The sequence below is a fragment of the Equus quagga genome, chromosome 12, assembly GCF_021613505.1.
Source record: "Equus quagga isolate Etosha38 chromosome 12, UCLA_HA_Equagga_1.0, whole genome shotgun sequence".
NCBI lineage: Eukaryota > Metazoa > Chordata > Mammalia > Perissodactyla > Equidae > Equus > Equus quagga.
Genome location: NC_060278.1, coordinates 69,674,228 through 69,688,735, shown reverse-complemented (window position 1 = coordinate 69,688,735; position 14,508 = coordinate 69,674,228). Strand labels below are relative to the sequence as shown.

The following is a 14,508-nucleotide window of genomic DNA, read 5'->3' as shown; positions in this document are numbered from 1 at the left end:
ACTGGAGAAATATCACAAAGTTTTTTTTTTTTCATCTCTAGTCCCCTACCTGGATTAGAAAAGTCTTCATTGTTCAAATTTTCCCCTCCAGCTGAAAGAAATAGATATAACACAGATTTGGGGGTCATGGAGAGAATCATAGATTGTAAAAGAAATATCTTTCTGTTGGTATAATCATTTCTACTTTGGAAACCAATGTTATGCATGCCATACAGGGAGATTTAATGGTCCTCAGGTGGCAATACTTCTTTTCTTAAGAGAGAAAGAAGATTATGCATAGACAACAGATTATGCATAACAGCAGATTATGATAGACAAATGTCAGGTTATGTTAATTGCTTGGTGTGGAATAAGTGATCCTTGAATCAGTTTCCTCTGTCTGTAAAATGAGACTAAAACTCCACCTTGACAGTCTGTATGAAGGACTAGAGCACTTGGTACAGAGCATGGCACACAGTAGATATGCCGTTAATGGCAATAAATGTAATTGTGAAATTCAGTGAAGGGATTTCTATAGGAGCTACATCAAAGATTCTCCAACTCAGTAGAAAAGGAGGATTTATGCCAAAGGAGGCAATGGATGGCCCAGCCATTCACCCACCTTTCTCAGACACTCATTCTCTCATCTGAACTTTTGACAGAAACTAGGTAACAGTCAACTCAAGGTTAAGCTTTCTGTCAAGAGTCTGGTGTCTGTGTTTCTGCACTACTGATTGAAAGAGGCATTATACCCAAAGATAGCTTGTATCCATGAGACAAGGTTGATCTATTGGGAAAATTGAAAGCCCTAGCATCTAGCTTCGGAAAGACAGAGTACCTCTTCACCTCTCCGGAAAGCTCTGGATGCTTGCCAGCAGACCCAGGGTTTTCCCCAGAAGCAGCTGCACATTCTCACCTATCTAAACCTTTGGGCTCTTGAGACCCCAAAGTCTTACCATGCAGAGCTCATTGGACTTTAGCCAGCAAACATGATTGATGCCAAACTAGCTCGGTGATCTCTGCATCTCAGCTCCAATACATCTAACTTTGAAGCATCTTTCTCCAAAGACATGGCAGAAAAGACGATAGCTGGCTGGTGTGGAGCTTTGGTTGTCTAAGAATCTGTAGAACAAGGGAGACCAGAGACTATAGGACAAAGACAGCCTCATGTCCATGAACCCGGCCAAGTTGCCCCCTGGTTTGCTGACTGAATCTGCTTTATCCCCAATACCTCTGTGAATCCTAAAACACCATTATAAGATGTGGCTGTGGGATATAGAGCTAAAGAGTCGATTAAAATAGGGGCCGGCCCCATGGCCGAGTGGTTAAGTTTGAGCGCTCTGCTGCCACAGCCCAGGGTTTCACCGGTTTGGATCCTGGGCGTGGATATGGTACCGCTCATCAAGCCATGCTGAGGCAGCATCCCACATGCCACAACTAGAGGGACCCGCAACTAAAATACACAACTATGTACCGGGGGGCTTTGGGGAGAAAAAGGAAAAATAAAATCTTTAAAAAATAATAAAATAAAATAAACGTAGGACCAATAGCTGGGAAAGGAGTCCAAAGGAAGAGAGAGAAAGAAGAGGGGAAAAAAGTTTCCAACTCAAAATTAGCCTGCAAGCCAAAATCCCAAAATATCTGAAAAAACACAGCACAAAATAAAAAAATCAAGGCATGAATTTATACCAGGTAAAGTTAGTTTTATGGAAGTCCTTGAAAAAGATTTTAAAATAAGTTATGTTTAGTTTGCTTAGAGTGATAAATACATGGATAATATCATTTAAAAGAAAAATAAATTATATGGGGAATAAAAGCAAAAATAAACATGAATATGGAAAAGAACCAATTGCAACTGAAAAACAAAGTTCCTCTGGAATAAAATCTCAATAAATGGTATAAAATCTAGCCTGAGTGCAGTTAAAGAGATAATTATTGAATGAAAGATAACACTGTCTATTTATCAAAAAACTACAGCAAACATTATTCCTAATGCTGAATCTTGGATGGCATTCTCTTTAATGCCTGGACAAATTAAGGATGTTACCAACCATCTCTTTTATTTGACACTATGCCACATCTCATAGCCAATGAAATAATTATAAAGCTAAAAAAAGATATGTGAGAACATTAAGGAGAAAATCGTAAAATTTTAAAAGGACACAAAAGAAGTCCTGAATGAATGGAGTGACATACTAAGTTCATGGATAGGAAGATGGAACAACATAAAGATGTCAAATTAATCTATTAATTCAACACAATTTCAACTAATGTCTCAATAGTATTTTTCTGTGAAACTGGACAAAATGGTCCTAAAATTGATATGGAAAAGCAAAAGGCCAAGAATACAATAAGAAGACAAGTAAGAGGATGAGGAAGAGGAGGAGGAGGAAAATGAAGATGAAGAAGGAAAAAAAAGAAAAAGGGAAGATTAACAACAACTGCTAGGTAGGGAACTTTGCCTACCAGATATCAAAACATTATAAAGCCAAAATAACTACGAGAGAGCAGGGTTAGCATAAGGAGAGAAAAAAAGATCAAAGAAACAAAGTACAAAGCCCAGAAACAGACCCCCACATAAAAAGAAGCGTAACATACGACCAAGATGGCAACAAGAACGATGAGGAAAGGACGGCACTATGAGATTCAATAAATGGTTCTAGTTGCTCATATGGGAAAAGAGGCATTCTGATCATAAATAAATTTCAGCAGAAGTAAGACTTGAATGTATGTAAATATTTTAGAATGAAAATGTAGGAAAACATCTTTATGACCCCTGGGGTAGGGATGGATTTCTTAAAGAAACCATAAGGAACCAAACCATGAGGAAAATGAGAAGATTGATAAACCTGAGTATGTTAAAATTAAACACTTTTGTTCAACAAAAGTCACAATAAACAAAGTTGAAAGACAAGCTACAGACTAGGAGAAGCTACGTGCAACAAGTTTTATGAAAAAATGGATTGGTGTCCAAAATATATAAAGAATGGCTACAAATTAATGAAAAAAATATAACTCGATGGAAAAAATGAGTTGAGGTTATGTACAGGTGATTAACAGAAGAGAAAACCTGAGTCACCTAACATATGGAAAGATGGTCAACCTTCTCAGTAATGAGGAAAATGCAAAATGAAACAATAAAGTACCATTTCACATCAATTTGACTAGCAAAAATGATAAACTTTGACGATACTAAATATCGGCAAGGATGCTGGGCGACAGGAACTGCTCCACTCTGCAAGAGTGATATATATCCATACAACCTGCCTTCATCCCTACATACATACTCCATGGAAATTCTCCCATATATGCACAAGGAAATAATATACAAGATATGCTTCTTTTCAAATTATTTGTAATAGCAAGCAAATTGCAAACAACCTAAAAGCCTATCATTAGGAGTCTGAATAAATACATTGCAGCATATTTATCAATAGACTACTACACAGCACTAAAAATGAATGAACCAGAATTCATGAATGAACCTCAGAAATCCAAGTGAATAAAGCAAATTTTAAACAGATCATATATTGTGAAACATTTACATAGAGTTTGAAAACAAGCAAATAGTGGCCAATATGTATAGGCATATCTGATTATAAGGTAATCGCATAAAAACATGCATGGGTGTTCCAAAAATCAAACGTAGCATAGTGGTCACCTCTGAGGCAGCAAAGAAGTGAATGGCCTCCAGGAGGGGTTCAACTGTACCTGTAAAAATTTATTTCTTTAAAAAGTCTGAAGTCTGGAAAACATTAGGCTTGGGTGGTGGCCATATGTGATTCATTGTGTTATTTGCTGAAATGGTCTATATTTTTAAAATATTTCATAATTTCACGTTTGGAAGCAGTGGACCTGAGCTTGAATTCTGATTCTACCTCCTAACTGAGCAGTGACCTCACATCTCTGGGTCTCGGCTTCCTCTTCTTTGAAACGGGGAGAATAACAGTTTGTTGTGAGGATCAAATAAGCGAATGTACTCAGCACCCTGAGCACCGCGCCCGGCCATCGTGGGTGCCCACCGATGAGAGATGTTGCATTCCTGCTGTCTGATGTATCTTACACCGTGCCTTGAATGGAGCATATTTTGGCTGGAAAGAGCAAGGGGGTGACCAAATCACTCCAGTGAAAGGCCAGCGACATGGGAGGAAGAGGTCTCTCTGGAGATCCCCAGGGTCAGGTTTTCACTCGGACACCTCAGCAGCCACTGTGGCTGTTCAGGGAAGCCCCACTGCAGTCATCATGACAGTCCAGGTTTGAACCCCAGGATCCACAAGGTAACCAGGAGTTGTCCCTCGAGTCTTGCTTCTCCCTTGTATCAGTTATTATTGTCATGATAATGCCACATAACAAATCATCCCAAAACTTAGTAGCTTACAACAATAAGTATTGACAACAGCCTGTTGTTCTGGACCAGGGCTGGCTTTTGTGGCTGGGCTCGCCCATACATCCATGGTCAGCTGGCAGGTTGGCTGGGGGCTCTCTTGTGTAGGATGGCCTTGCTCACGTGTCTGGAGCGTGGATGGCTGTCAAGTGGGGTGACAGGCAAGATGGGTTGCGTGTCTTTCCTCATCCAATAGCCCAGGCCAGGCTTGTCTACATGGCACCTAGGCTGAGTTTCAAGAGAAGGAGGAGAAGCTGCAAGTCCTCTTGAGGGCTAGGTTCATTATTTCCACTGCATTCTTTTGGCCAAAGCAAGTCGTAAAACCGGCTAGACTCAAGGGAGGGGGAAATACGCTTCATCTCTTTGTGGGAGGAGCAAGGACATCACACTGCCGAGGACATGGACCCAGGAGAGTGATGGATCGGGGCCATTTGAGCAAGGCAACACACCGATGACTCCAGTCACTTGCCTCCTACTGACCCTCATTAGAAGGAGGGCCATCCAGCAGCAGATATTTGTCCCTTACCCGCTACAGCTGTTGTCTTCTGACAGACTTGTGTTTTATTCTAGAGGCGAGAGGGAGCTACCACACATTCTTAAGAAAGTAAAGTGACCAAATAAAAATGGAGTTGGAAAAAGATTTTCCTGACCTTCAGGGGAGCAAGCACATTTGCCTGAGACAATCAGGGAGGCAGGGAGGAGGGGAAGGCATCTCAGGCGGTGGGAACAGGGCCTACAGAGGCCCTGGGGTGTGGAAAGACTTGGTGGCATGAACAATTATAGGAAGCCCCCACTCATTGCTTATAATTAATTAGTGTCGCCTAATTTAGCAATGAAATGTTTCTTCCCAAATGTTCCTCCAGAGAGCCCAGGACATTGATCTCCCCACTTACAGGCCAAAATTAAGGCTATGGAAGCATTCAGTGTCTTTAATTTGCTCAAGCTGGTCCACACGCATTTGTCCTCCAGGCTTCAGCGAGGAATTTCAGAGCAGAGACAAGTTTATCACAGTGTGGAGGGTCGTGGATGGGTCAGTAATGGAGTGTCGGTCTCAGACCCGGCCGAGCCACCTTCCCACTGTGCGCCTTCAGGCCAGCACCTCTGAGACTCAGCTTTGACATCCGTGAAATGGAGCAATACCTCCTCACAGCCCTCCTGTGAGCATTAAAGGGGGTGAGGCAAGAAAAGCACGAGTGCAGTAGCTGGTAATGAAAATGTGCCCAGGAAGTGGCACGTGGCTGTCGGTCCTCCTAGTTCCTCGGTTGCCTAGAGCAGGGCCCCACACGTGACACAGCCTTCATGAGTACATCTGTGTTCTTCACAGATGTCAGTGAAAGCGCTGACTATTCTAGGCAAGGCCTAATTGCACACTTCAAGTCTCGGAAAGGAGCTCTCGACAGGGCTCGTTATTAAATAATAAGGAAATTAGTGCTCAGTGGAATTAGACGTGGCACTGATTTTTAAACTTTTATTCAAGTATTCATTTGTTTGGCATGAAACAAAGAGCAAGCAAGCAAGCCAAATTTAATCAGTATCCATTAAAGTTCCATTTTAAATATATATGTCCATATATTCAAAGTATCTATGTACTTTACATATGGCATGTATTTTATATATGCATTTAAATATATAATATATGGATGTATATATAATGTATAAATATATATTACATATAAACAAGTATATAACTACATACTTATATATATTTAAAGTATATATATGAATCAAGATAAAGGATGTATATATTTCATTTTATATAGACGTATATACACACACACACGTGCATGCTTCCATGCTGTTCAGAATTTTGCTTACCATCTTCCTCACCATTTGGAATAGGAAGGGAGCGTGAAAGCCGCGTTGGTGACAGACCCACGTGAAACCGTAGCTAAGCACCTTCTCAAAAGTCTCAAATGCGACTTACAGAAAGCTTAAAGACAAGCAGGTGGAGGTTGGCTCAGGCCTGTAAGTTTTCACAGATCTTTCACCAGGGGGCCAACGTCTGCAGTAACTATGAGGTTTACTTGGGCACTATGTATAGACGTCGTTCTTGTTCCAAAGGGAATTTGCATCCCATGATATATATAGCCTTTATGGAAGCAGGATTTACTTTTGCTCACAAAGACGAAGAAAATGTGTGTGTGTGTGTATTTTTTCCATCCTTGGATGTGATTTTTAAGGGCTCATATGCAATAGCTTTGCTCACCCCAAGAGGATGTCACAAAGAGTACACCAGTCAACAGTGCAGAAATCAAGACTTCCCAGGGCCGTGCAGCCAGTGAGCTCCTTCCCCCACATTTCCAGCCATCGCCCCCTGGCCCTGCAGCAGGCGGTGCTCCCACTGTTGCAGCAGACTTGGTAATGTGACCCATTTAATCCCTTAGCTGCTCCACAGACCATTAAAATGGGCTAAATGGACTTTTCAGGGTTGGGGCCAGGAAATTCAGATAACTTGTACCGTTGGAATCTTCCACATCTTGAATGCTGTTTGGGGTTAAAACACCGCATTCTGATTGACTTAGGGCTTATGCTTTTTTCTGTTCCCTATTGCCGCTTAACAAACTACCCCAAAACTTAGCGCCTTAAAAAAGAGCAAACACTCATTTGCTCACAATCCTGTAACGTGGGCAGGAACAGCCTGTCTCTCTCCACGAACTGCTGACTGCGGTGAGCTGACCGGGGCCAGAGGGTGAAGGCGGCTCCCCTCACACGTCAGGTATCTCATCGGAGGCGCTGGAGCAAAAGAGGTTGCTGGGCCTCCCTCTCTCCGCGTGGTCTGGTCCACTAGTCGGCCAGCCCAAGATCCTATACCCGGTACCTGGCATCAGGGGATGGACGCGGAAGCTGGCAACCCTTTTAAGAAGTGGCACTTCATCCTTCCACTGCATTCTATAGATCAAAGCAAGTCACCAGCCCAGCCCAGCTTGAGGCGAGGGGCAACGCACACAGGAGGGAAAGAACTGTTTGGAGCCCCTGCGTATAAAGGAAGAAAGAGCAAGCAAAAGGGAGAAAATTAATGGAATTATGGTGTCTGTTGTAGAGAACATTCTAGAACACGAGCCCGGAGAAGGCCTTGCTCAGAATTACAAGGTCAGGCAAACCTGGGAAAGATTATCTAATGAATGCCCACTGATCTTAACCTGGTCAGGCTCCAGGGTTCTGTGGACCCCTTGAAACTGTATGCAAGATGTTGCCAATGTGTGCTTTTTTATTCCTGGAGGAAGGTGGGAGTCCACAGCGCTCACTGTGTCCTCAAAGGAGGCTATGATCCGAAAAAGGAAGTAGCCATTGTCCTGTAACTGGCAGGCAGCATTACACCCCGGGGACGGAACCAGCCTTGAAATTAAGCGCCAACCCACAGTTCTAGTGTTCCCAAAACGCCAAAGCTGTTCCACCCAGCACAAGTCTGTCTTACTTTGTGTTTCTTTTTCACCGAAAACCTGTAAGTGTGTTTCTGCAAGAAGATACTTCAAATTTTAAAGTAAAGATCAAATTTCAAAGTTGAAAATGTTCTGAGAAGCCTCTTTAGGGTAGAAACGAGCCAAGGTCAAGAAGGCAGCTGGGAGGGGGGAGGGGGATGAAAGAAGATACACAGATGGAAAATGAGGTGGGCCATGCGGGGGCTCCGGGCCAACTGCCATTGAAGAGACCCAAACTGCTTCCAGTTGATAAGATTTAAGGAACTTCCGTGGAAGTCTTTTGACGCTGTATCTAACTTGTCTTTAATTTTCTCCACAGCCACGGGACCCGCTGTGCAGGGGAAGTTTCTGCCGCTGCCAACAACAATATCTGTGGGGTCGGAGTGGCATACAATTCCAAGGTCGCAGGTAAGCCCTCCCTGCCAAGCAGCAAGCGCCATGCTGGGCAGTCCGGGCCCCAGAAGGCATCACTCTCTGGTCTGCGGGTTGGCCAGGGTCCGGCAAAAATTCCCACTGGGGCAGAAGATCTGGGAGTCGTAGATTTAGAAAGAGTGAAAAAATTGTTTTATTTTAATCTATATGGCAATATTAATAAACTTTTACATTTTTTATTTGTGTAATATAAATACAGAAAAGTGCACAGGTCACAAGCACCCAGCTCAATGAATTTGCACAAACTGGCCATACCCACATAACCATCAAGAAATGGAACAGCACCAGCCCCCAAAGCCCACCGCCTGTCCCCTCCCAGTGACCAGCACACCCAAGAACAACCACGATGCTGAGTTCTAGCAGCGAGCAGTGGTTACTGCCAGTTTTTCAACTTTATATAAATGGAATTGTACACTCTGTACTCTTTCGTGTCAATATCAATAACGTTTTAATGAGACTCGAAGACTACAGAATATAAGGAGACGTGTACAAATTATTGTAAACATACTCAGAACTCTTCAAAATGTTTCTGGGGGTTTTTGCATAACGCATCTCTTCTTTGAGGAAATATATTCTACCTAGAGCCTTTTTATTAAGTTCCACAAGACAGACATTTAACAATTTCATCTTTACAGGGGGCTTTAGAAATGAGGGTGGTGGGTCACTAGAAAGTTAGAAATCAACACCTCCCCTTGAAAGAGAGAGAGAGAGAGAATGAGAGGAGGCTCATAAGCTTTCAACGAGATGAGTGGATCCGGGCTCATTCCAAGTTTTACATCAAATTGGTTCTTAATTTATTCAGGCTGAGTCACCAACCTTGTTTTTCTTTTTTTTTTCACAACTGTCTCGATATTTTTTCCTGGCGATTTAAGGGAACCATAAACATGCTTGGTGCTGACACTGCATTTCCAGGGACCTAAATAAAGCAAGAGCAGCCTACACAAACTGGCCAGTAACCTCCTTCAACACTATTTGCTAGGAGGCTTGCCTGAGCTGGGTACTGACTTTCCCAAAAGAACACATCTGGAAGGTTCTGAAATGTAAATAGAGGAGGCTTTGCCACTCGGGTTTCAGTTATCTTTACTTCGTGTGCATCCAAAATGCTGGGGCATTAAAATGTCAGAAGCCTTTGTGAGCTCATGGGAAAGACCACCACCCAGTTAATACTTTATAAGCCAGGCTCGTACTCTGGGTGGTGTCTGAGGCCAGGCGGGTTCCCTATTCGCAGGACACAACTGGGAGCAAGTGAAAAATCCAAACCTGGATTTCTCATTCACAATGATTGTCTTCAGAATAGTCTCGAAGCCTCCGTGCGTCCAAAGTCACTGGCTTTTTGAACAAGGGCTTCTGAGAACCACTGCCTGCAAAAATGAAGAGTTAGGAGCACTCAGGGGGTTCACTGCGGTCTCTTTCTCCATCTACTTCTTTTATCTTTTCCTCTCTTATTATTTGTACTCTGAAAACACCTGAGCTGCTCGTCAAATGTACTTAATTCTCCTCCTTTCTTCATTTGAATTTCCTAAAGGTGAAACTTGAGACAAGGATTTGGGTGCAAGGAGTAGATTTGGGGGGTGATCCCAGAAGCAGGAGTGAGGGAAACAGGAAAAAAGATAGCGAAGCGGGGGAAGCCACGTAGGGTGTGTAGATGAGCTGGCTGCCCTCATGGACAACTGGGGCTCTGAGGGACCATGAGGACACCCCCCAGAATTGCCCCCCAAGGCGAGGAGTCCAGGGAATTTATCCACCAACTCTCAGCCCTCATTGCTCAGGGGAGGCTCCTGGGACATGAGCACCCTGGCCTGTCCGGCCTGCCCAGCTCACGCAGGCTGAGCAGAACTCCTGAGGCAGAGAAGGCACCCCAGGCAAAGACACTTGGACAGAGCCAGAGGATCCGGGCAGGTATGACAACCTCTGCCTCAGCGGACCCCGATCAAAGGAGAGTGAACGCAGCCTGATACCTCACAGATGCGACCTGATGGAGCTTTGTGGAACCCCGGGAGCTCAGGTCTCACAGCAGTGTTCTGAAGTCCCAGAAACTGAGACCAGAGCTGATGGGAGGTACACCCAGCCCCACAAAGATTTGAGCAAAGAATCCTCGTTTCTCCACTGCCTTCACCCCGGCTTTGCTCCTCTGTCACCACTCATGCTGGTTCTTGACGGCACAAGGGCCGGGAAGCTCTAGTCACCATCCTGGCCCCTCAGTACGTCCAGAGTCCTCTGGACTCCCCCAGAGGAGTGAAAGGAATTCTCCATGAGGAAGCCCCGGAGAGTTACTTAAGAATCGCAACAAAAGCAGAATTTCAGCCTCCTTAACCTAACAAATTTAAGGGGAACATTTTGTTCATTCTGGCTGGAAATTCCAAAAGTCCGCTGGTTTTTATTATTCTAAATGAGCCCTACTCTTCCACGCAATCTTTCCTCTCAGGAGCTTTCTGAGCCAGGGAAGTCTAATGTGCCACCTGCTGGCCAACCCATGTCACTGCTAGTCTCCGGCACTCAAGTATTCAGTTAACAGATGAGGGAGGCGTTGGCAGCGAGGTCCCAAATCTCTCCTAGGTCCCAGGTCTCTCTTCACCCTGTCTTCAGAAAAAGGGTAAAGTTAAGGTGCTGTAGAATCGTAGTCCAGAAAAAGAAGGAAAAGTGGAGATGAGATTGCAAAATGAGTCCTCTGAAGGGAAAAAAGGAAAAACTCATTGAGCATTTCTTCATCTGCCCAGTAGCCTGCTGGGATTCTCTTCTATTCAAGAACTTTGCTCATTTTCCCATTGGGCTTCTTGTATTTTTCTTGTTGATTTGCAGGCATTCTTGGTATGTCCTCAGTATTAGCCCATGGCCCGTTTTAGTCAGTGCAAATACATTCTCCCAAACTTTCACGTGAGGTCAATAGTACATCTGGATTCCACCTTTGTAGGTCATGCCAGGTGAGGATCCAGTTTTACTCTTCTCCAAATAGTGAGCTGATGTTCCCAATACCATCCATTCAAGAATTCATCGTGTCCCTTTGATTCATGGTGCCATCTTTATTGTATATTAAGTTCCAGTACATACACGGTTAGTCTCCGAGTAAATATAATTTAGATAAAACCTCCTAGCAAGTATAAACTGAAAAGTGTAACCACACTCCTTTACTACTGGGCCTTTGTATATGCTCTTCCTTCTGCCCAGAAGACCTCCCACCACGCTTTAAGAAGAGGCCGCCTCCTCTTCATCCTTCAGCAATCAGGTCTCCCATTGCTTCCTCCAGCATCACCTCCATGACCAGTTCCTCATCTACACTTGATAAAGCGCACCGAGTTTTTCCTTCTCAGCACTCACTACTGTCAGTTATTACATATTCTTGCACATGGTTATTTGACCAATACCTTTCTCTCTTATCTCTCATATTTCCAGTTATCTATCAAAATCTCCAAATCTTGAGACCCAAAGGGGCTCTAAAGGTCCTCTAGTCCAAACACCCACTGATACTTGCAGAATAACAATAATAGTAATAATAATAATAATTGACATTTATTGTCTCTTCCAAAGCATCAGGCACAATGCAAAACGCTTTACTCACTCAACCCTCTTTACAACCCTATCAGACATTATTGCATATTTTATATATATAACATATATATTATATATTATTACAGAGAGCAAACTGAACGTGGGGCCACACAGCTAGGCAGCTGTAGGACAATTTTGCACCCAGCACAGGTTGGCCCAGAACTTCCACTCTTGGCCCCTGCCCTCAAATGCGTGAGCAACTTCTCTTTTCCCCTCTCCTGGTATGGCCTGGATCCAGCCTGGAAGTGCACGCCTCCAGTGACAGGAAGCTCGCTCCCTGCCGACAAAGTCTGAGCTGCCTTTGGACACATGTGGCTGTTAGGAACTTCCCCCTTAGACAGCTGTCCCTTTGATGCTGCTGCCCGTTTTCATGGACACAGTTGTCACCACCTCTTCTAGGTAACTGGGGGAAACTCCCATTCGGTTGCCTCCTGAAGAGTCAATGCTCTGTAACATGTAGATGCATCCACACGCCATGTCCCAAACATCTGAATGCTGTGTGGAAGCTGTAATAACTTCAAAAACAATTACTTGCAAGTTTAATTAGTTAGATTTCCTTATCTACTTATTTAGCTCTATAAATTTTGAAAAAAAGATTAATTTCAATTTTTTGATTTTGAAAATGTCTTTCTTCAAGTAACTTTAAAAAGATAACCTAATCCTTTTCTTAATATTAATTTTTAAATCACTGTTTGACATCTTCAATCAAAGAGATTGAGACAAAAAATTAAAATTGAAAATGTGGTAGTAGTAATTGAAAATTCGCAAAACCAAATAAATGCCCAATAAATATAAATAACGAACCCTTCAAATGATGTTTCTTGCAAGTTTGTCAAATTTAAACTTCTGGGATTATTAAAGCTCAAAACTGCTCCAAGCCTTTCAGGAGATGCTGTCTCCTGCCTTTGGTCCCTCCGAGGACTCAACGATTACTCATGGTGCCTACTGTGTGCCCAGTCCTGTGGGTGGTAGACACAGCAGTGAGTCAGCAGACAAGACACCTGCCCTCACACAGCTTACAGTCTAAGAGGAGACACAGACAAGGAGCAAATAAGCAAGATAATATCAAATAATGATCGCTGGTGTGAACAGAACAAAGCAAGGTGGGACAGAATAACAGAGTGGGGACACAGCAAGTGACTTGAGAGTGCCTCAGAGCAACCCCAGGGTGGGCCAGGCCAGGTAGGATGGGCCTTACCCGCCTTCCTTTTTAAGTCAGGACATACAGCCTTATGCACTGGGCCTTGAGATGAGCTCTCCTTTGATCAAAGATTCTGAAAACAGTTTGAGAACCACACTGTTGACCATTATCAAAACACTGAAATTTCTCTACCAGCAATGAATTGCTTCCACATATTTGGCCAATAAAAGTCATAATATTTCAGCTAGTTTACACATATTTCATCTGAGTTTGTAAATAACCAATAAAAATCTCCTATTAGCACAGCAATTAACATGTCTTCAGATCCTTAAGACCGAGATCAGCATGAATTCGCTCCTTAGCCTGCAGATTAATATTCACGAGCACGAAAAGGTGGTGATTAGCAACACTGAGGTTTGTGGGCTGCTGTAGCATTTCCTGGCATCGGTGCAAGCTCACCTTTTATAACAGAAGCAGAGGCAGAAAGAATTTAGCTCAAATCCAGGGCCGTGTAGCCCCTGGAGCCCAGGGCCGGCACAGTGAGAGCTGTGCAGGCAGGAGGTGAGGCTCAGACCCTAAAAAGAGGGGAGTCACAGCGTTACCGCAGTCATTAAGGTGGTGATCAGGCCTGCAGGGCGGGGGCTAGAAATGCCTGATGAGCACTGTGTGTCTTCTTGCCATTGAATCTCATCAGCCCATGGAGGACTTTACAAATGTGAAGACACTGAGTCCTGCCGCCTTTGTCTTCCCTCTCCCTCTGCCTCTTGCTCTCATTCTCTTGCCTCACCCTCATTCCCTCTCTCTCTCTCTCTGTCTCTCCCTCAGCGCCCCCCTGTAGCTCCTAGAGCATTTAGGGACAGAGGAAAGGCCCTCCCTAAAAACCCTCAGGTCACCCTGAGCCTCTGTCTTGGCTGCTAATGGTGCAGCCGCTTGCAAAAATTAATGCTATATCGCATTCAATTAAAGCATGCCTCATTCGTCCTGAGTTTAACGAGATTAAAAGGATGTCCGGGCGCCTGAATATGAATAGGAGGCTTGCTCCCAGTCTGTGGCTGCCCCTGCCTCCCTAGACGCTGAAACAGAGGATTAACACACACCCGGTCTGATGTTCTGTGCAACACAAAGGGAGCCAGGGAAGGGATGAAGAGGGAAAGAGGCAAAGCGACAAGAGCTGCAAAGAAAGAGGGTACAGGGCACGGCTGGAAGCACCACGCACTGGCTGTATGACAAAATCCAGTGTGGCCACTGGTTGGCATGTGTGACAGTCCAGGCCTACTTTTGCCAGAGTTGAATTTCTCTCGTCTTCCAGTTGGAGTGGACTGTTCAGCCCTGGTCACCTGGGCACTAGATGAGTTCGAGACCATCTGAGTTTTCTCCTTGCAGGAAAGTGAACACCAGCCTCTCTGCGATGTTTCCCCACCCACAAAGCGGGCAGGACTTCTTCCAGAAAGAAACTGCGCTATTCTGCTTCTTCTTTGACCTGTTGGCCACCTTCCTTTGTGAACACATTTTTTAAATAAGTAAAATATAGTTGGACCAAAAGCAAAATGTAGAGTTTTAGATTTCCTGTCCCTTGTGAAATGAACCATCAGACTCAGCTTCCAGAA

At 44.0% G+C, this 14,508-nt stretch overlaps 1 protein-coding gene across 1 annotated transcript in view; it reads left to right on the top strand.

The window, feature by feature from the left end:
• The window catches only part of PCSK2 (proprotein convertase subtilisin/kexin type 2), a 259,057-nt gene that overhangs the window by 197,755 nt on the left and 46,794 nt on the right, over positions 1-14,508 (top strand). The window contains exon 7 of the mRNA XM_046679886.1: positions 8,102-8,190. Coding sequence (XP_046535842.1) covers positions 8,102-8,190 — 89 coding nt within the window. The remainder of the gene's footprint in view (positions 1-8,101; positions 8,191-14,508) is intronic.